Genomic DNA, 22,520 nt, shown 5'->3' on the forward strand with positions numbered 1-22,520 from the left:
GAGAAAGTGAGGTCTGCAGATGTTGGAGATCAGAGCCAAGAGTGTAGTGCTGGGAAAACACAACAGGTCAGGCAGCATCCGAGGATCAGAAGCCCCTCGTCAGCCCTTCAAGAAAGCAGCCCATTACTACCCCCTGGCTAGTGTGAACCACGTTCAGGAAAAGAGTAGTGAACAAGGCATCTCTGAGACCATGCCTTCAGTGATGATGGCAGAAGGTAACAGCAGTGGTGGGTCATGTTGTTGAGGGAGAAAGAAGGAAAATCTTATTGGTGGACAGGGTGAGCGTTTTGAAGGTTTGACAAAAGAGCTAAGGTCCTGTACTTTTCATAAAATGTTATTCATTTCTGAGATGTGGGCATTGCTCACTAGCCCAGCACTTATTGCCTTTTTCTGATTGCCCAGAGGGCAGTTAGGGGTCAATTACATTGGTGTACCTGAAGTCCAGACCTAGTAAGGATAGCCACTTGCTACCCTAAGGGCATCAGGTGGGGTTTTCCTGATACCCAACATGAGACTCTTAATGACAGATTTTCTTTATTTTTTAAAAATTGAATTCCCATTCCATCATCTGTGGTGGTGGGATTTGAACCCAGGTCCCCTAGTGGTCATCAGGTTAATAGTTAAATGGTAAAACCACGAGACCACTGCCCCCCCAAATTCTATGAGGTGGGGTAGATCAGGAGAGGGATGAAATTGAGAAATCAGATGGAAATTGTTGCAAATAAGCTTTACAGTTGAGCTTATATTCAGTGAAGTCTTTCTTTGCAATTTTGGACAGATATATCTTTGAACACAAAGGAACACTGCGAATGTTAACCATCAAAAACTGCACCATGGCAGATGATGCAGCGTACCAGGTAACAGCTGGGGATGAGAAATGTGCAACAGAATTGTTTGTCAAAGGTAAATAAATCTAAAAACCTCCTTTATTCAGCTGCTTAAAAACTGAAAAAAACTGTGCATGCTAGAAATCTGAAACAAAACCAGAAATTGCTGGAAAATCTCAGCAGGAGAGAAATCAGAAACTCAGTTCTGAGGAAGGGTCACCGGACCTGAAACGTTAACTCTGATTTCTCTCCACAGATGCTGCCAGACTGCTGAGCTTTTCCAGCAATTTCTGTTTTTGTTTGTTTGTTTCTCTACCGCTGTTTGATCATTGTTAGTTATTTTTTGCTGCTTTCTTAGAGTTTAGTATTACATTGAATTTATAGGGATGAAAATAGGTCCTTCAATCTCTTTGGTCAGTCTACCTCGTGAATATATTCCATTTGAACTTTCCACCATTAATGAATGCCATCAACATATCCATTTCCCTCATGAGTTTATCTAACCTCTTCTGTTCATTAATATTATTCCTTTCAACCACTCTCTGTTGTATTGAGCCTCAGTTTCTCCCCACTCCCTGAATGAAGATTTTTTTCCAAAATTCCTGACTGGATTATTGGTGACCCTCTTATATTGATGACGCTAAGTTTTGACTCCTCTCACAATTGGAAACATTTTCCATTTACAAATGCTTCAGCTTTATCTTTTACACGATTGTGCAGGCCTCCCCCATCATTGAAAATGGAGATAGTTGTGGAACCCCCATCTCGAGTGAATTGTTTAATTATCCAGCACCATTCACAACTGGGTATGACAGGATTGCAGAGCTTGGATCTGATCCATTGTTTGTGGGATTGCTTAGCACTGTCTATCATTTGCTGCTTATGCTGTTTGACACACAAGTCGTCCTGTTTGGTGGCTTCACCAGGCTGACACCTCATTTTTCTGTGTGCCTGGTGCTGCTCCTGGCATGCCCTCCTGCACTCTCCACTGAACCAGGGTTGATCCCCTGGCTTGATGGTAATGGTTGAGTGGGGGATGTGCCGGGCCATGAGGTTACAGATTGTGCTGGAGTACAGTTCTGCTGCTGTTGGTGGCCCACAGTGCCTCATGGATGCCCAGTCTTGAGTTGCTAGATCTGTTTGAAGTCTGTGAGAAAGTGAGGACTGCAGATGCTGGAGATCAGAATCGAGAGTGTGGTGCTGGGTAAGCCCAGCAGGTCAGGCAGCATCTGAGGAGCAGGAGAATCGATGTTTCAGGCATAAACCCTTCCTATGCAGGACTTATGTCTGAAACATCAATTCACCTGCTCCTTGGATGCTGCCTGACCTGCTGTGCTTTTCCGGCACCACACTCTGTTTACAGTCTGTCCCATTTAGCACAGTGATAGTGCCACACATCACGAGGGTGATTATTTTCAATGTGAAGGTGGGACTTTGCCTCCACAAGGACAATGCAGTGGTCACTCTTACCGATACTGTCATGGACAGATGCATCGGCAGCTGCCAGATTGGTAAGGATGGAGTCAGGTATTTTTTTCGCTTTTGTTGGTTCCCACACCACCTGCTGTGGACCTAGTCTAGCAGCTCTGTCCTTTAGGACCTGACCAGCTCGATCAGTCGCACTGCCACCAATCACTAATCCCCCCACCAGATTACATTCTGTGCACTTGCCACTCTCAGTGCTACCTCCAAACCTTGTTCAATATGGAGGAGTACCAATTCACCAGCCAAGGGAGGAAGGGACATGGTAATCAGCAGGAGGTCTCCTTATCCATGTTTAATCTGAAGCCATGAGACTTTGTATGGGCCTGATTCAAAGCTGAGGAAACTCCCTCCTAACCCTACTCTCTCCAGAGCAGGATGATCACAGTTTAAGGATACGGGGTAGGTCATTTAGGACTGAGATGGGAAGAAACGTCTTCACCCAGAGGGTGGTGAGCCTGTGGAATTCTGTCACAGAAAGCAGCTAGGGCCAAAACATTGAGTGTTTTCAAGAAGGAGTTAGATACAGTTCTGAGGGCTAAAGGGATCACAGGATATGAGGAGAAAGCAGAAAAAGGGGACTGGACTGGTTGATCATATTAATGGTGGAGCAGGCTTGAAGGGCAGAATGGCCTAGTCCTGCTCCTATTTTCTATGTTTCTGTGACTGTATGACACAATGCCACCAGCTCTGTTTGGTGTGTGCTGTCAATGGGATAGGATATACTGAGGAATGGGTGATGGAAGTGTTTGGTAAGTGTCTATCTGGTATGCTACCATGAGGCTGACTATGTCTGGTCTAGTCTGTTGGATACCTCTCCCTCCCAGCCTTCAGCATTGAAGTGAATTTACTTGTCCAAGTTTATTACACTCTACTTTGTTGCTGTCCCCTCCCTAATTGATGTCATTTACGATTTCCAAGCTAAAAGTGGTGAACTACATGTGTCCCAGCATTGATCCCTGTGGAACCTGGTTTGGGAATGGAATTGTAAGTTCATCTCAAAGTCAAATCGTCACTTTCTCTCGGTCTGAGTAACTCAGCACCGTCATTTCAACCACTCCCTTTATTAGCAGTTCGCTGTCCATTCTGTTATCTATATGATCTTAGTCATGAATTACCAATCTGATTTAAGTGATTCTTTCTGCTTAAGCAGGTGTAAGAGCTGGAATAAATCAATAAAATTAGGAACCAGGTTGTGGAGCTCTTGGGCACTGAAACTGCTTTATATATTTTGTTTTCATTTGTTTCCCCTTATATATATAAATCCCCACAGTACCATCAAACAGCGGTAGTGCTTATTTGAAACTGCTATATATTCAGATCTGCAGTCATCACTTTCTCCTGCTGTATATTCAGCCAAATGTATTTAGATTTAGACCAGCACAGGTTTTTAAACATAGTTTCTTTGTTGTCTCATCCTAACAGACTCCCTCTGCTGGTACATGTGTATATGGTAGCTTCAAGTTAACAAAACACAATTTTCAATGCAAGCTTAGGCCACTGATGTTTATCTAAAGGCCGTGCTCTGAGGAGGATTTCAGACTGACAGTATAAAAAGCATGTCCCTGAAATGGCAGGGTTTCGAGGCAATATCTGAGTGGGTGATTGACTTTGATTCTCCTGCTTTGTGTTGATCTCTTGCAGAGCCCCCTGTTTTAATCACTCGAGAGCTGGAGAATCGCGATGAGCTGGTTGGTGAGAGGGTGGAATTGGAATGTGAAGTGTCAGAAGAAAACGCGCAAGTGAAATGGTATGGAAACTCTAGCCCTGAGGCCTTGTTAGCTCAGAAGGGAAAGGAGGACGGACAAATGTTTGCAACAAAACTGCGTGAACGTGACTGTGAACATGCAAATGTACAAATTGGGAGCTGAAATGGGCCATTCAGCCCATTAAGCCTGCTTCACAATTCAATCAGCTGACCTAACTATCGCTTTAACTTCACATTACATTCCCCATCCCCATACAAACCTTGATTGTCAAGAATCTAGCCTTTAACAATTATTAGTCACCCTGCCTCCACCATTCTCTGAGCAAGAGCATTCCAAAGATTTATGATCCTTAGAGAGAAAAGAATTCTCCCCACCTTGGAGAGCCCTTCTTGGAAAAGCTGTGTCACCCTGTACTGTCTCTCCCACAAGAGGTAATATCATTTCAGCATCCACCCAATCAAACCCCCACAGCATTTTCCATCTCGAGTCGATGACCTCTCCTTCCTGGAATCTCCGATGCGCACAAGCCCAGATTCTCTCAATCCTCAGAAGGTAACCCTTACCCCCCACTACACTCACTTCAATCCCCTCCCCCCAGCTTCATCCATACCCACCCCGCAACAACCCGACAACCCCAAATGAAAATCACTCCAGTAACCAATCAATCTTTGGAATAATTACTGGGAGTGGAATTGAAGGACTACGAGGAAAGAATGTGGGGATAGCTGATTAATTAGACAGCCCTTCCCGAGAGCTAAGGAGAAAGTGAGGGCTGCAGATGCTGGAGATCAGAGTCAAAAAGTGTAGTGTTGGAAAAGCACAGCAGGTCAGGCAGCGTCCGAGGAGCAGGAGAGTCGATGTTTCGGGCATAAGCTGTTCATCAGGAATGAGTGATGAAGAGCTTATGCTCGAAATGTTGACTCTCCTGCTCCTCAGATGCTGCCTGACCAGCTGTGCTTTTCCTGCACCACACTTCCCAAGAGCTAACACAAACATGATGCACTGAATGGCTTCCTTTTGTACTGTCAAAGAACAAGGAATAGTACAACACCAAAACAGGCCCTTTGGCCCACCAAGCCTGTCCCTTTTTAGACTAACATGTCCTTACCTGTATGCAGTCCGTGCCCCTCTCTTCCCTGCCTATTCATGTATCTGTCAAGGTGCTTCTTAAATGTGTTATTGTACCTGTTTCTACCACTTCCTCTGGCGGCACATTCCAGGCTCTTACCTTCTATTGTGTCAAAAACCTACCTCTCACATTGCCTTTAAACTTTCCTCCTTCTACCTTCAACCTATGTCCCCGTGTAATTGGCATTTTTACCCTGAGGAAAAGACTCCAACTAACCATTCTATCCATTCCTCCTAGAACTTTGTAAAGTATTATCAGGGGGCCCCTCATCCTTTGATATACAAGTGAAAACAAACCAACTTTGTCCAATCTGTCCTCATAACTAGTGCCCTCCAAACCAGGCAGCATCCTGTAAAACGGTTTCTGTCCCTTGTCCAAAGTTACACATCCTTCTGGTGGGACATCCTTTGTCCTTTTCCTTTGACCTGAGATTGAAGATTTGTACAGTGACTGGGATCTGGAATGTATTGTCTCAGAGTGTGATGGAGGCAGGTTCAATTAAAGCATTCCAAAAGGACATCTGCATCAATGTCTGAAGAGAGAGGGTCACAGAGCCTCAGACAGATGCCATGGGAGTGGGACTAGGTGAGTTGCTCTTGCTGAGAGCGAACACAGATGTGATGGGCCAAATGACCTCCTTCTGGGCTGTAACCATTCACTGATTTGGTTAGTTCTTCCACAGTCTGTATCCCAGCCATAATGCAGCCATAATGCAGCACTGACCTCAATGATTCAACAAACATTATTCAGTCAAGTGATATGTTTTGGTTGGAAGAACATTGAAAGACAATGTAACTTCGAGGGTAAAATTCTAAAGGGAGTGCCAGTTGGGTGTTTATGTTGGGCACTCATCATTGAAGGTGGCAGGACAGGGGGAACAGAGCAATTAACAAAGCACACACTATCCCTGGCTTTGTTAATAGGGGCATAGAGTACAAGGGCAAGGAGGTGATGCAAGACACTGTACAGTTATGGGAGTCACATTATCGGAAGGATGTGAATTCATTGGAGAGAGTGAAGAAGCAATTGATAAGAATCGTTCCAGGAATGCGAAACGTCATTTTTAGGGATAGATAGAAGAAAGTGGGAGTATTCTCCTTAGAGAGAAGGAGGCTGAGAGGGAGACCTGATAGAGGTTTTCAGGATCATGAGCGGGCTGAATAGGATAGACCGGGTGAAGGTGATTTCACTCATAAAAGGAACAGGAATGAGAGGACATGGGTTTAAAGTGATGTGCAAATGAAGCAAGGGTGCAAGGACTCAAAAAATATAGGAACTGGAGTAGGTCGTTCGGTCCCTTGATCGTGGCTGATCCAAGGGCATTCCTCATGTCCACTTTCCTGCCCTTCCATTGTAACTTTTGATTCCTCGACTGATCAGTAATCTATCTGTCTTAGCCTTGAATTTTGAGAAGATTTATAGCTCAGGTTGAGGTTCTGGATGTAGGCTGACGAAGCCTTCGTCCGGAGGCTCACTGAAGAAGTTATCTAGTATGGTGACAAAACGTCTGAAAACAAACCTTCCAGCTCAGTGAGCAAACCTACATTCAGCCTTGAGTATACACAAGGACTCTGCACCCACAGCTCTCTGTGGCAAGGAGTTCCAAAGACTCACAACCCTCTGAGAGAAGAAATTCCTCCCCATCTCAGTCTTGAATTGGTGTCCCTTTATTCTGAGACTGTGCCCACTGGTGCTAGACTCTCCCGTGGAGGGGAGACATCCTCTCAGCATTGACCCTGTCAAACCCCTTAAGAATCCAATGTGTTTCACTGAGGTCACCTCTCACTCATTCCAGTGAGTAGAGTCTCAACTGTTTCACTTTTGTTCATAAGACAATTTCCCCCACACCAGGAATCGTCCTAGTGATGTAAGCAAATACTTTCTCACCCAGTGAATAGTGAGGGTTTAGAATGCATAGTCTGGAAGTGTGATGGGGGCTGCTTTGATGGAGGCATTTAGGAGGAGCATTGGATGGTTATTTAGATAAAAATGGTGTGTGGGGAGATAAGGAAAAGGCAGGAAGTTGGCTCTAGGTGATCGAACCAGTGCAGGCACAATGGGCCAAATGGCCTCCTTCTATGCCATAGTAATTCTGCAATTCTTCCAACTAAGTTTGTGGTGTGTTTGCAGTGTTAAAATAAAATGTCTGGTTTGCTTTGCTAATCAGAGATGACCCCATCCTCTCCTCAGGTTTAAAAATGGGATTGAACTTGGGGCTTCACCCAAGCACCGCTTTCGGACTGAGGGAAAGAAACACTGGCTCATCATCCCAGAGGCTACCAAAGCTGACTCTGGAACATATTCGGTGAAGACCACTGGAGGCCAGTCTACAGCTGAGCTGAAAGTTGATAGTACGTGTAACATTTATTAATGCAGGGGTTTTCGAGTAGGGTAATTCTCATTGTTGGACTTTAAAGTATTATGAGCTAATTAACCGAGTAAGAGTAATATTGCTCTCAAGGTGGCTGGTGTGGGTGGAAGTCCCTTAGAAGCATTAGTTAAAGACTTCACTAAACATGGCCATGAAGCTGTTGCATTATCATTAAAAACATGACATAGAACATAGCAGTAAGCCCACCACCTCCTTCAACATCCATATCCCACATCCCACATCCCACATCCCACAGTATCGAAATACAGAGGATCCTGGAAAGGCAATTACCAAAACATGTTAACGTTTTCACAATACATATTCACAGCAACATAACCCACCTCAAATATCGCCGTGACATTGTGGATGATGGGAATCTGGGTATATGTGGAGGTTCTGCTACATTCCCCAGTAACGTTTCACTGGCTCCTACTCATGGAGATTCCCAGCCTTGGGAAAAATTAATTTCCCTCAGCAAAAGAAATCTGTCATTGTTCCCCAATCTGGGCTCACACATGACTCAAGACCCACACCAACATGATTGGTTCTTAAGCACAGATATTTAACAGGAGACTGCTGAGCTCATCGTCAATCCCAGGCAAGTTGGTTCCACTCAGCTGAACAGAATTGAATGTTTTTCATAGAATCTCTACAATGCAGAAGCAGGCCATTCTGCCCATTGAGTCCACACCAACCCTCCGAACAGCATCCCACCCAGACCCACCAAACCCCCACCCTATCACCCTGAATTTCCCATGGCTAACTTACACATCTCTGGACACTATGGGTAATTTAGCATGGCCAGTCCACCTAACCGACACATCTTTGGACAGTGGGAGGAAGTCCATGCAGACATGGTGAGAATGTGCAAACTGCTGCCTCATAGCACCAGGGACCAAGGTTCATTTGCAGCCTCAGACGAAAGTCTCTGTAGAGTTTGCACATTCTCCCCGTGTCTGTGTGGGTTTCCTCTGGATGCTACTGATTCCTCCCACAGTCCAAAGATGTGCAGGTCAGGTGAACTGGCCATGCTAAATTGCACAGTGTTCGGGAATGTGTAGGTTAGGTGCATTAATCAGGGGTAAATGTAGAGTAATAGGGTAGGGGAAATGGATCTGGGTGGGTTGCTGTTCAGAGGATCGGTGTGGACTTGTTGTGCCGAATAGCCTGTTTCTGCACTATAGGGATTCCATGATACCACACAGACAGTCACCTGAGGCTGGAATCGAACCTGGGTCCCTGGCACTGTGAGGTAGAAGTGCTAACCACTGAGCCACTGTGCCGCCCCTGGATTATGGATTTATAGATAATGCGGACTTGTAGCTGAGGAAGTAAGGAGTGTTTTAGTTTGGTGGGGGTGGTGAGATGCACTGTTTCACACAAGTTGAGCTTCCCTGATGTTATCTCCTTGTTTCTCAGTGAAACCTCTGAAGATATTGCAGGATCTCACCGACCAAGTCGTCCGAGCTGGTCAGCAGGCAGTCCTTGAGTGTGAATTGTCGGAAGCGAACGTGGGTGGAAAGTGGTACAAAAATGGCCAACTGATCTATCCAAGTGAACACATAAAGATAACTCACCGCAAAAAGTGAGGGCTCACAGCCTTATGTAACCAATGCATGAGCGTTTGTTTGTCCTCGATTCAGAGAATCAGGCAGCACACAGTAAGCCATTCAGCCCACCATACTCAGGTTAACTCTCTGAAAGAAGGATCCAACAAGTCTGAAACTTCCCTGCTCTGTTCCCAAAGGTCAGGCAATTTCTGTTCCTTCTCATACACTTATTGTATCCCATTTTGAAAGTTCCTTTTACCACCTCTCTTTGTACTATCGTGTCCCAGTTTAGCAGTTGGGTTAAATTCTTTCACTTGTCAGTTTAGGTGGTAAAGTGCCCATTGCTGAGTCAGCCATTTCAAGCAGGTGATGAGTTCAAACCCACTTCAGCCATTCGGAATCAATTTGAACTATTTGGAAACTAAAAAAAAAAATGGGGTTGATAGGATAGACAGAGCCTCCAATCTGAGCTAGGCCTCTCCTGTGTGATGTGGAAAAGCACAGCAGGTCAGGCAGCATCCGAGGAGCAGGAGAATCAACGTTTCAGGCCAGAGCCCTTAATCAGGAATGAGGCTTGTGAGCCTTGGGGGTGGAGAGATAAATGGGAGGGAGGGTGGGACTGGGGTGGAAGGTAGCAGAGGGTGCGATAGGTAGATTAAGGTGGGGGTAATGGTGATAGATTGGAGAGGAGGGTGGAGTGGTAGGTGGGAAGGAAGACAGATGGGACAGGTCAAGAGGGTGGTGCTGAGTTAAAAGATAAGGTGGGGGGAGGGGAAATGAGGAAACTAGTGAAGTCCACATTGATGGAATGGCGTTGGAGGGTCCTGAGGCAGAAGATGAGGTATTCTTCCTCCTGGTGTCAGTTGCTTAGGGTGTGGTGATGAAGGAGACCCAGGACCTGCATGTCCTTGGTGGAATGGGAAGGGGAGTTGAAATGTTCAGCCATGGGGCAGTGGGGTTGGTTGGTGCGGGTTTCCCGGAGATGTTCCCTGAAGCCCTCTACGAGCTGTCGTCCAGTCTCCCCAACGTAGAGGAGACCACATCGGGTGCAATGGATACAGTAAATAGCATGTGGAAGTGCAGGTAAAACTCTGATGGATTTGGATTTACCTGCAGTTCCACACATGTCATTTACTGTATTCGTAATCTAGCTTCACATTGGATTCACAACGAGGATGTTTCAGAAACAGGAGACATGAGCTGAGCAGCTCCTTGCTTACAGTAAACATTCCCAACTGAAAATCTAACTTCTAACATAACTGCCATAAACACTAGTTATAAAAAATCAGTGATGTGAATGCAAGGAACCAAGTCCAGGCAAGGAAGCAGGAGATTTCCAATACATGCTTGTTGAAAGATAAACTTCCATTATCCTTGCATTGACCACTTTGAAAGAAAGACAGTCCAGGTATACAGAATGCTTTGTCCAATTGTCCAATGGAAGGAAACTTTCCATTTATATCTCCTTTGAGCCTGTATTTAATGGTAGTTGTATCAGAGTGCTTTAGTTCAGAAAGGGGGATGTCACTTTCTCAGGACATGAAGGGATGGGCAATAAACTCTGACCTTGCCAATGATGCCAACATTCAGAGGATGGAATTAAAAATCTACCCTGTAGTGAGCAGAGGAATTCTTTATTCAGCTGTATCTGCATTTTATCAATCAAGATTGAGGCTATACTTTGAAGGGCCTTTTATTGAGAAATCACATCACTGAAGATGGAATTAGATAGCAATTCAACCCAACTGGTCCATGCTGGGGTTTATGCACCACATGAATCTCCCCCCATCCCTCTTCATCTCATTGAATCTGGACCACCTTCTCCTTTATGTCTTTATCTATATTCCCCTTAAATGTATCTTTGCTTTTCACCTCAACACTCCACCCTGTGCCAGTGAGCTCCACTTTCTAACTCTCAGAGTAAAGTAGTTTCCATCAAATGGATCTGTTATTCTCCATCTTGGGGGCCCCATAGTGAGAAATGGACAGTCTATTATTCGTTCAGAGTACCTTTAAATAGGAGAAAATTATTGTTGAAGGTTTTCACCTTGTACTCGTCTGGCCAGACACAAGAATCTTCCCTCATGTTTTTGCATACTTTTTGATGATTGCAAGAGAAAAGCTGAAACTATGATAGAGTCATAGGGTCATAAAGATGTACAGCCCAGAAACAGACCCTTCGGTCCAGCTCGTCCATGCTGACCAGATACCCTAACCTAATCTAGTCCAATTTGCCACCACTTGGCCCATATCCCTCCAAACCCTTCCTATTCATACACCCATCTGGATGCCTTTTAAATAATGCAATTGTACCAGCCTCCACCACTTCCTCTGGCAGCTCATTCCATACATGTGCCACCCTCTGCGTGAAAAAGTTGCCCCTTAGGTTCCTTTTATATCTTTCCCCTCTCACCTTAAACCTATGCCCTCTAGTTCTGGTCTCCCCCACCCCAGGGAAAAAACTTCGTCTATTTATCCTATCCATGCTTCTCATGATTTTATAAACCTCTGTAAGGTCACCCCTCAGCCTCTGACGCTCCAGGGAAAACAGCCCCAGTCTGTTCAGCCTCTCCCTATAGCTCAAATCCTCCAACCCTGGCAACATCTTTGTAAATCTTTTCTGAATCCTTTCAAGTTTCACAACATCTTTCCGATAGGAAGGAGACCAGAATTGCACACAATATTCCAACAGTGGCCTAACCAATGTCCTGTACAGCTGCTACATGACCTCCCAACTCCTGTACTCAATACTCTGACCAATAAAGGAAAGCATACCAAACACTTTCTTCACTATCCTATCTACCTACAATTCTACTTTCAAGGAGCTATGAACATGCAAACCAAGGTCTCTTAGTTCAGCAACACTCCCTAGGACCTTAGCATTAAGTGTATAAGTCCGGCTAAGATTTGCTTTCCCAAAATGCAGCACCTCACATTTATTCGAATTAAACTCCATCTGCCATATCTCAGCCCTTCGGCCCATCTGATCAAGTTCCCATTTTCTCTGAGGTAACCTTCTTCGCTGTCCACTACACCTCCAATTTTGGTGTCATCTGCAAATTTACTAACTGTACCTTCCTATGTTCATATCCAAATCATTTATATAAATGACAAAACGTAGTGGACCCAGCACCGATCCTTGTGGCACTCCACTGGTCACAGGCCTCCAGTCTAAAAACAACCCTCCACCACCATCCTCTGTCTTCTACTTCGAGTCAGTTCTACTATCAAATTCTCCATCAAATGCTCTTCCAAACCTGTTCCAACCTTTAAAGACCTTTATTCCTAGCCTTGCTCGTTCAGTCTTTTACAATTGTTATAACTTCTACAAGAATAGGCCAATACTACCTGGTGTATAAAAGAATGAGAGGAGATCTAATTGCATTATATACAATGCTAAAGCGATTGACAAGGTAGACAAGGAGGCTGGAAGAACACAGCAAACTAAGCAGCATCAGGAGCCGAAGCTACAGTTTTGTTTTGACTCTAACGGGATTGACAGAGCAGATGTTGACTGATGATTCCCCTTGTGAGACAATCTAGAATGAGAGGTCATATGGCTGATGGGTGGCAGATTTAAAACAGAGATGAGGAGGAATTACTTCCCTCAGAGGGTCATGAATCTGTGGCGTTCACTTTCCCGGAGCCTGGCAGTTTCCTTGAGTAAATTTAAAGAGGCTAGAGACAGATTTTTAATTAGGAACGGGTTGAAGGGTTATAAGGAGAGGGCAGGATAGTGGAATTGAGGCTGAGATGAGATCAGCCATGCCAGAGCAGGCTCGAGGGGCTGAATGGCCTCCCCCTGCTCCTAGTGGTTATGTGCTTATCCAGTAAATCTTTTTTATTTGCACCATGTGCACTGCCTCTTGGTCCTTTGAGTAACAGACCAGATTTATGTACAAAACACCAAATACGTCTTCACCTCAGTTCTGCAGAATTTTAACAGGAACGAACAATTGCTGCTGTGGTTACGAAGAACAACACAGAACAGGAACAGGCCCTTCCACCCTTCAAGCCTGCACTGACACATTTTGCCCCTCCATGCTAAGCCTCTCTTCCCTAACAGGATCCATTCCCTTCCTATCCGTGTATTTGTCCAGGTGCTTGTTGAATCCTGTTGTTGGATCTGCTTTCACCACCTCCTCTGGCAGCGTGTTCCAGAGTGCTCCACCCTTTGTGTGAAACATTTGCCTCTCACATCTCTTTTAAACTTTCCCCCTTCCCGCACTTGAACCTGTGTCCCCTAGTAATTAGCCCCTTCACCTTGGGAAAAAGCCTAATATTTTTCACTCTATCCAAGCCATTCACAATCTTATAAACTTCCATACATTCTCGTGAACTTCTGTTGTTTTTTAATTATTTAATTTGTGCATGAATTTGGCAGAAGCCTCATGTATTGTGTTTTGTGATTGAAGAGTACACAAGATGGTGGTGGAAAAGATGGCTTTGGACGATGATGGTGACTACACTTTCATCCCGGACGGTTACTCAATTCAGCTGGGAGCTAAGCTTCGTATGATTGGTGAGTGAGAGCAGGCAGGGTGCACAGACCCACTGAATGATGGAAGTTGATGAGGATGCGAGAAACTGTTGGGAACTCATTGGGCTGTTTCCCCAAGCCCCATGGGGGTGCAGTTGGAGCCCAGGGGTTTGGGGGGGGGTTGGATGGGATATGGGGGAGGGCAGGGTGCATCAGGACCACTCCCTGACACAGTCCTGTCTCTGGCTGATCTGCCCAGAGGAGGCCAAGAGGAGAAAGTCAATAATCCACTCAATGGAGGTCGGCAGTCAACTACTCAAAGGCCTCAACTACTCAAAGGGGCCATTTTTAAAGGGTCAGGGTTTTCTCAACTTTGGAAGTAACCCCACGGAAGTAACTCCACAAAGGCCAGTAACCAATCACCAAGTCACCCTTTAGTTATACAGGCAGAATAGATTACACTGATTCAGCTAGCACAGAGGCTCCTAGGGTGAGCAGAACCCCTGACACTCCAGTTTAAATTGGACCAATCAGGGAACTCATATTCTATTAGATTCACCTGGCTGACCTCGTTACAATCACTACATCGACTCCCCACAAGTGTTTACACAACCCACCAGCCTTTTCCAGGCAGACCCCTGAGCAGGAGGTCAGGAGACCACCAAACACACCTTTAAGTGACCCATCCTCCTTGTTCCTGGCCTGGTATTTATGGCCTTACTATCAACAATGTTCAGAAGGGGCTTCCAGTTGGAGGACATGGCCTCCCACCTACATTCTGGATTAGTGATGCTGGAAGAGCACAACAGTTCAGGCAGCATCCGAGGAGCAGTAAAATCGACGTTTCAGGCAAAAGCCCTTCATCATGATTCCTGTATTCCTGATGAAGGGCTTTTGCCCGAAACGTCGATTTTACTGCTCCTCGGATGCTGCCTGAACTGCTGTGCTCTTCCAGCATCACTAATTCAGAATCTGGTTTCCAGCATCTGCAGTCATGCTTTTTTCCTCCCACCTACATTGGCAGTACCTGTCTCAGCTGGGCACTGAGCCACAACTGCCCATTGACTAAGGCTCTGAATGGAATCATAATTGGCATCTTCAGGAAATTCACGCACTTGGGCAGGGCGCCATTGGGCATGGGGATCAAGTGATCACATTCTGTTCCCATTCTTAGAAGGGTAGAGAATGAGGGGCATGGATTCAAGACAGTTGGCCAATGGAGCAATGGTGACACGGGGAGAAATGTACCCATGAAACAAATGGTTAGGGTCTGAGAGTGCTGCCTTAGAGGGAGGGGCAGTGAGAACAGGTTCAATAAAGCTATCACTAGACAGATTCTTCTTTTAAAAGAAAGACCATGCAGGGATATATAGAAAAGGATGAGGAAACGGCACTCAGTAAATTGCTCCCCCAGAGAGCTAGCATTAACCAAATGCACTGAATGGCCTCCTTTGGCACTGGAAACTTTCTGTGATCATGTTCTTCCATCCAGCATTGATTCTTAGGCTTAGCCTAAGGTGTAATTAGTTCAACCCAGACATGGACAGTGGAATGCATTGGTATCCACAGTCAACTCAATCTATTGGAAAATCAGTCTCAAGTGGACATTTACTGTCTCGATCCTCTTCCCTCTGCTCCACTGAACTCTGCTGTCCCTTCACAACTTTCCCATTTACCACAGTGACAGCACATGAGAGAGCACAATCTCCTCAGCGTGCACAGTGCGACCCTGACAATAACCTTAACCTAAACTAACATTACCGCTAACTCTAAACTTTACCATAACTCTGATCCCATCACTAATTCTAACCCTAACCCTAATCCTAGCCCTAACACTGACTCTAACCGTAACCCTAACACTAACCCTTAATCTAACCCTAACCCTAACCCTAACCCTAGCCCTTATCCTAACCTTAGCACTTATCCTAACCCTAACCCTAACCTAACCCTAACCCTAGCCCTTATCCTAACTCTAATTCTAACCCTAACCGTGATCCTTACCCTAACCCGAACTCTAACCCTAACCCTAACTCTAAACCTAATCCTAACCCCAGCTTCATCCTGTTGGTCATCACAGGCCAATGCAGTGAGGGATGAACAACCCAGAGGTATTTTAAACATCTTGTCCGTTGGGCATTAAAATATTGAAGTTAGGCAAAATAAATTGATTGACAGCATAGAATCATCCAATCGGATAACCAAGGATCTTTTCCTTTTGCAATCAGATTTTTTTTTCACCCATGGGCCATGGGCATCGCTGGCTGGCCCAGTGTTTACTACCTGTCCCTAGTTATCCTGGGGAATGGGAGCTGCTTTTGTGAAGCAATGTAGTCCATGTGCTGTTGGTAGGAAGGGGAGACAAACTGGTGGACGTATGATTGGTCATCTCCAGGAAATTCGCTCATGTGGGCCAGACACCATTGGGCACGGGATCAACTGATTACAGTCTCAATCAGTCTGTTCCCATTGGCGGAAGGATCAAGAATGAGGGGGATATGGGTTCAAGATGGTTGGAAAATGAAACAATGAAATGCTGGAAAATGAGATTAGAATAGTTAGGGGAGGTTGTTTTGACCAGTGCAGACACAATGGACTGAAGGGTCTTTTTCTGTGTTGGAAATCTCTATGACTCTATGATGGCAATCGGGTTTGGTGAGCCTTAATGATGAAACATTGCAGGAGATGAAAAGGCAGGGTACAGATTATCCTAATCCACATTTGTATATCAGTATTTCCATGGGTAGTGGTTTTGGTGTCTAATTTTTGTCTTTTTAACGTTGACTCCATTAGATGCTCCCAAGCTCCACCTCGACCATCTCTCTAAGACGCCTGAGATTGTGGTGGTGGCTGGAAATAAACTTCGGTTGGACATCCCAGTCACAGGGGAACCAATGCCACGGATTGTGTGGATGAAAGGTGAAAAGGTAAGTCACTTCCTTCACCTACAAAGCCAATCCCCTTTGCAGCAACAGCAGGAGTGCTGATAGCGAGGACCGGGGGCTGCTGGGAAGGTAAATTTCATTCTTAAAGACTTAACTCGTGAATAGATGAAGCGAAGACGCAACAGGAATGGACACAGACATGGGGATTGCTGGGCATGTCAACTGATATATTTGGGCAAGCGCTAAACCCGAGACAGTACACGTGTAGTGTCTCCCACCCGTCCTCCTCCTCAAACCAAAAAAACTCTGTGTGTTGGGTTGGTAAGGTAAGGTTTTGTTTTGTTAGTTTTCTTTTATTCAATCTCTCCTGGTAATTTAGAGCAGAGGGGATGGAGGCTAGGGCAGTTGTATGCTCCTTTTGCAGGATGTGGGAGGTTAAGGGTCACCCGAGAGTGGTACGTGTATGGAATGAGCCGCCAGAGGAAGTGGTGGAGGCTGGTACAATTGCAACATTAAGATGCATCTGGATGGGTATATGAATAGGAAGGGTTTGGAGGGAAATGGGCCGGGTGCTGGCAGGTGGGACTAGCTTGGGTTGGGATATCTGGTCGGCATGGACAGGTTGGACCGAAGGGTCCATTTCCATGCTGTATATCTCTATGACTCTATGACTCAAAGTGCACCCAACTCCAGCTTCTCACAGACCATGTTAGGGAACTAGAGCTGGTGCTGGATGAACTTTGGATAATTCGGAAGGCTGAGGGGTGATAGAGAGGAGCTATAGGGAGATAGTCACATCTACATTAGAGGATGAAGGTAGTTGGGTAACTTCTAGGAGAGGGAAAGGGAATAAGCAGACAGTGCAGTGAGACCCTATGGCCTTTCCCCTCAATAATAAGTGTACTGCTTTGGATACTGTTTGGAGGGGATGACCTACCAGGGGAAACCCACCGCAGCCAGTTTTCTGGCACTAAGCCTGGCTCTGCGGCTCAGAAGGGAAGGGGAGAGAATAGGAGAACAATAGTGGTAGGAAATTCAATGGTGAGAGGAACAGATGGGAGATTGTGTGCCCGCGAGTGAGACTCCCGGATGGTGTGTTTCCTCTTAGATATCAGGGTCAGGGATATCTCTGGTCATGTTTACAGGATTCTTAAGAGGGAGGGAGAGCAGCCAGAAGTCGTGGTACACATCGGTACCAATGACGTAGCTTGGAAAAGGGAGGAGGACCTGAAAAGTGAATACAATATAGGGAGTTAGGTTGGAAGCTAAAAGGCAGGATGAACAAGTAGTAATTTCAGGATTGCTACTGGTGCCACAGGCTAATAAGGCTAGGAACAGAGGGTGAGTGCAACTGAACATGTGGCTGCAGAGCTGGTGTAGGAGGGAGGGCTTCAGGTATGTGGATCATTGGGATACCTTCTGGGGAAGTAGGGACCTGTACAAGGAGGACAGGTTGCACCTGAACTGGAGGGTCACCAACCTGGCCAGGAGATTTGCTAGAACTCTTCAGGAGGTTTTAAATGGAATTGGTAGGGGGATGGGAACTGGTGCTCCGGATCAGAGGATGGGGTAGGTAGTGAACAGGCAGATACAGTGTGCAGAGAGTCTGTGAGGAGGGATAGCCACTTGATAAGGAAAAAATGCAGTTAGTGTGATGGGTTAAAGTGTGTCTATTTTAATGCAAGAAATGTCAGGAATAAGGGTGATGAACTCAGCATGGATCAGTACTTAGAACTGTGATGTTGGGGCCATTACAGAGACTTGGATATCTCAGGGACAGGAATGGTTGTTGGATAATCCAAGTTTTAGATGTTTCAAAGGGAATGTGGGGAAGGTAAAAGAGGTGGGGAGAGTGGTATTCCTAATCAGGGATAGTATCACAACTGTAGAAAGGGAGGTCGTCCAGGAGGGTTTGTCTGCTGAGTCAGTATGGATGGAAGTCAGAAACTGGAAAGGAGCATTCATTCTATTGGGAGTTTTCTGCAGGTCCTCCAATAGCAACAGAGATACGGAGAAGCAGATTGGGAGGCAGATTTTGGAAAAGTGCAGAAGTAACAGGGTTGTTGTCATGAGTTACTTTAACTTCCCTAATATTCATTGGAACCTCCTTAGTTCAAATAGCTTGGATGGAGCAGATTTTGTCAGGTGTGTCCAGGAGGGATTCCTGACTCAATATTAGATAGGCCGACTAGAAGGGAGGTCAAACCATGCCAGGTGTCAGATCTCTCAGTGGGAGAGCATTTCAGTGATAGTGATCACAACTCCCCAACCTTTACTACATTCATGGAGAGGGATAGGAGCAAACAGAATGGAAAGAATTTAATTGGGGGGGGGGGGGGGGGGGAGAGGGCATTGCAATGCTATTAGACAGGAACTGAGGCTCCTAAATTGGGAAAAGATGTTCTCAGGAAAATGCACAACAGAAATGTGGAGGTTGTTTAGGGAGCACTTGCTGATAGTGCAGGATTGGTTTGTCCCACTGAGGCAAGGAGGGGATGGTAGGGTGAAGGAATCTTGGGTGGCAAGGGATGTGGAACATCTAGTCAAGAGGAAGAAGGAAGCTAGCTTAAGGCTGAGGAAGCAAGGATCAGACAGGGCTCTAGAAGGGTATAACATAGCCAGGAAGGAACTGAAGAATGGACTTAGGAGAGCTAGAAGGGGGCATGAAAAAGCCTTGGAGAGTAGGATTAAGAAAAACCCTAAGGCATTCTATACTTATGTGAGGAACAAGCGGATGGCCAGAGTGAGGGTAGGACAGATCAGGGATAGTGGAGGGAACTTGTCCGTGGAGTTGGAGGAAGTAGGGGAGGTCCTTAATGAATACTTTACTTCAGTATTCACTGCTGAGAGGGACCTTGTAATTTGTGAGGACAGTGTGAAACAGGCTGATATGCTCGAACAGATTGAAGTTAAGAAGAAGGACGTGCTGAAAATTTTGAAAAACATAAGGATAGCTAAGTCCCCTGGGCCAGATGGAATATACCCAAGGTTACTACAGGAAGCGAGGGAAGAAATTGCTGCACCTTTGGCGATAATCTTGTGTCCTCAGTGTCCACTGGAGTAGTGCCAGATAATTGAAGGGTGGCAAATGTTATTCCCCTGTTCAAGAAAGAGAATAGGAATAATCCTGGGAATTACAGACCAGTCAGTCATACATTTGTGAGGGGCAAATTATTGGAGCGGATTCTGAGAGACAGGATTTATGATTACTTGGAAAACCATGGTTTGATTAGAGATAGTCAGCATGGCTTTGTCAGGGGCAGGTCATGCCTCATAAGCCTTATTGAATTTTTTGAGGATGTGACAAAAGGCGTTGATGAAGGTAGAGCAGTGGATGTGGTGTACATGGATTTTAGAAAGACATTTGATGGGGAGATTCAAGATGGCGGCAGTCTGAACAGTCTGCTGTGTTCGGCTCGTGATGTTACAAGAGATGCATTTGACAGATGGGGAACATCTGAAGTTACGGGGGTGGGGGGGGACATATGATAGGGTATTCTTTTCCTCCTTTAACTCCAAAAGCAGAGGAGTGGCATGGTATAAAAGAACCTCCCATTTCAGGCGATAGATCAAATCAAGAATGGGTATGGACAGTTAATCATTCTCAAGGCTCTGGTACACAGAGAAAAGTATGGCATCCTGAACGTTTACTGTCCCCCAGCACACTCTGTCAAATTTTTAGTTGATGTAGTCTCTACGTTAATGGCTCTTGGGGTGCACCATACAATCATAAGAGGAGACTCTCATGGTCCCTGGAGTAGACAGGATGCCAAAAGGGCTGTTAGATACACCTCGGCAGTTTAGATAGTTAATGGACTTGTGTGAGGAGCTGGGGCTAGTGGATGTGTGGAAGTGCCTCCACCCAAATGGGAAGGGTCTTTACCTTCTACTCCAACCCATACAAGTGCCATGGAAGAATTGACAAGTTCTTTGTTCCATTGGCTTGTTTGGATTTGGTGTTAGCCTGTAGGATTGGGAGCATAACTTTTTCAGACCGTGCGGTAATATATTTAGATGTTAAGACCAATGGTAGTGGAGTGGGTGAGCGGCAGTGGCACATGGATCTGCTACTGTTGAAGGATGACAACTTTGTCCAGTGTATCACAAGGGAGTTCAGGGCTTTTTAGGAATTCAATCGGGGTACAGCCAGCAATCCATCAGTGCTTTGGGAGACCACCAAAGCATTCTTAAGGGGAATGATTATTTCATACTCGGTAATGAGAAGGAGACAGAGCGGGGCAGCAGCGGATGCTTGAGGCCTGGCTGAAGGCAGCCGAGTCAGCATATTACACCAGACCAGCCGTGGTTAAATTGCAATGGGTCATGGATCTCCGGGCTGCTCTGGACTCAGTGCTCACACAAGCGGTGAAGAGAGGGGTCTCCTTTGCATAGCAAAGGCTGTTTGAATATGGGGATAAGCCAGGTAGCTAACTGGCTTAACTGGCTAGGAAGAAAAGTGCTGCACAGTCCATTGTGTCTGTGAGGGAGAGTGCGGGCAGTGTCATTTGTGAACTGAGGAAGATCAATGCCAGATTCCGGGAGTTCTATACAGAGTTATACTGATCAGAGGGATGTGGGGATGGAAATGTGAGAATGGAATCCTTTTTTGGAAAATGTGGACCTCCCCGGTATAAAAACAGAGATCAGGCCTCCCTTTTAAATGTACAGGAGGTGCAAGAGGCAGTAAGGCAGCTCCAAGGTGCTAAGGCACCCAGTCCAGATGGATTCCCAAGTAGATTTTACAAGAAGTTCATACACATGTTGGCTGAACCACTGCTGGAGATGTATAGTTACTTATATAGCCAGGAATATCTTCTGCCCTCTCCTAGAGAGGCTAATATCTCTCTTATTTTAAAGAAAGGGAAAGACCCCGAGGATTGCTCATCGTATAGACCCATCTCGTTATTGAATGTGGATTTTAAAATTCTATCAAAGAGGTTGGAGAAGGTGCTGCCCGTTATTATAAAAGAGGACCAGATGGGTTTTATCAAGGGTTGCAACCCCTCCAATAATGTCAGGCGGGTGTTGAATAAAGTGCAAATATGTCAGCGGAGAATGAGTCCCGGTTTGGTGGTCTACCTGGATGCAGAAAAGACTTTGGATTGGGTGGAATGGTTGTATCCCTTTGCTGTTCTAGATTGTTTTGGTCTGGGAGGGGCCTTCACCAGGTGGCTGTCAGTGTTACATAAAGATCCTAAGGTGACAGTTATTATGAATGGGGTTAAATTGAGCAATTTTGGTGTGGGGATGGGCAGCCGACAGGGATGTCCCTTGTCACTGCTACTGTTCACCTTGGTACTTGAACCACTGGCAGAGCTATCTGAAAAGACCGCAAAATAATGGCACCAAAGGTGGGAGTTGGGGAACACAAACTCACTCTCTACGCCGACGATGTCCTTTTGTTTTTACCTAACCCTGAAAAATCCATACCACAGATAATACAAAAAATTAAAGTGTTCGGTAGCTTTTCGGGATACAAGATAAATTTTATAAAATAGGAAGTCATATCTGTGAGGGGTTGGTGGAGGTACTGAAGGTGGAAGGTGGAATGAAATTTTCCTTTAGGTGGTCACGGAAAGGTTTTCTTTATCTGGAAAGTTTTATTACCCCTCACTTCCAGCAGCTGTACGGAGCTAACTTTGTGCAGCTGTTTGAGAGAATAAAGCAGGACTTGCAGCAATGGGAGGGACCGCCCATGTCTTGGCTAGGCCTTTTAGCCTTGATTAAAATGAATGTTCTCCCTTGGTTGTTATATCCTATGAGGATGCTCCCACTATTAATACTCAAACAGGTGCTGCGGAGATTGGTGGAGAGGCTTGGATCATTTATTTGGTGCCGTTGGCGTCCCTTAATTAAATTTACCAAGTTGCAGGATATGGGGTGGTGGGTGGGATGGGCGGGGGGTGGGGGGGAAGGTGGGGGGGAGAGGTCTTGGGGGGCGTTGGTGGGGATCTCCCGGATTTGAAGAAATATCAAATAGGCACCCTGTTGCCATATGTAGGCAAGTGGAAGTTAGGGGGGATCTGGTGTCCCTCCTCTTGGGATTACTGAACCTTCCCTCTCTGGGTGAGCACAGGAAAAGGTTGTTTA

The 22,520-nt window shown here is 45.7% G+C and overlaps 1 protein-coding gene across 11 annotated transcripts in view; it reads left to right on the top strand.

Moving 5' to 3' along the window:
• The window catches only part of mybpc1 (myosin binding protein C1), a 146,370-nt gene that overhangs the window by 84,905 nt on the left and 38,945 nt on the right, over positions 1-22,520 (top strand). For all 11 annotated transcript variants that reach the window (XM_072551998.1, XM_072551993.1, XM_072551995.1 and 8 more), the window contains 6 exons: positions 779-903; positions 3,954-4,059; positions 7,338-7,498; positions 8,938-9,103; positions 13,484-13,590; positions 16,339-16,472. In XM_072551998.1, the coding sequence (XP_072408099.1) occupies positions 779-903; positions 3,954-4,059; positions 7,338-7,498; positions 8,938-9,103; positions 13,484-13,590; positions 16,339-16,472 (799 nt within the window). The remainder of the gene's footprint in view (positions 1-778; positions 904-3,953; positions 4,060-7,337; positions 7,499-8,937; positions 9,104-13,483; positions 13,591-16,338; positions 16,473-22,520) is intronic.

This window comes from Chiloscyllium punctatum, chromosome 32 (genome assembly GCF_047496795.1).
Source record: "Chiloscyllium punctatum isolate Juve2018m chromosome 32, sChiPun1.3, whole genome shotgun sequence".
NCBI classification, from domain to species: Eukaryota; Metazoa; Chordata; class Chondrichthyes; order Orectolobiformes; family Hemiscylliidae; genus Chiloscyllium; species Chiloscyllium punctatum.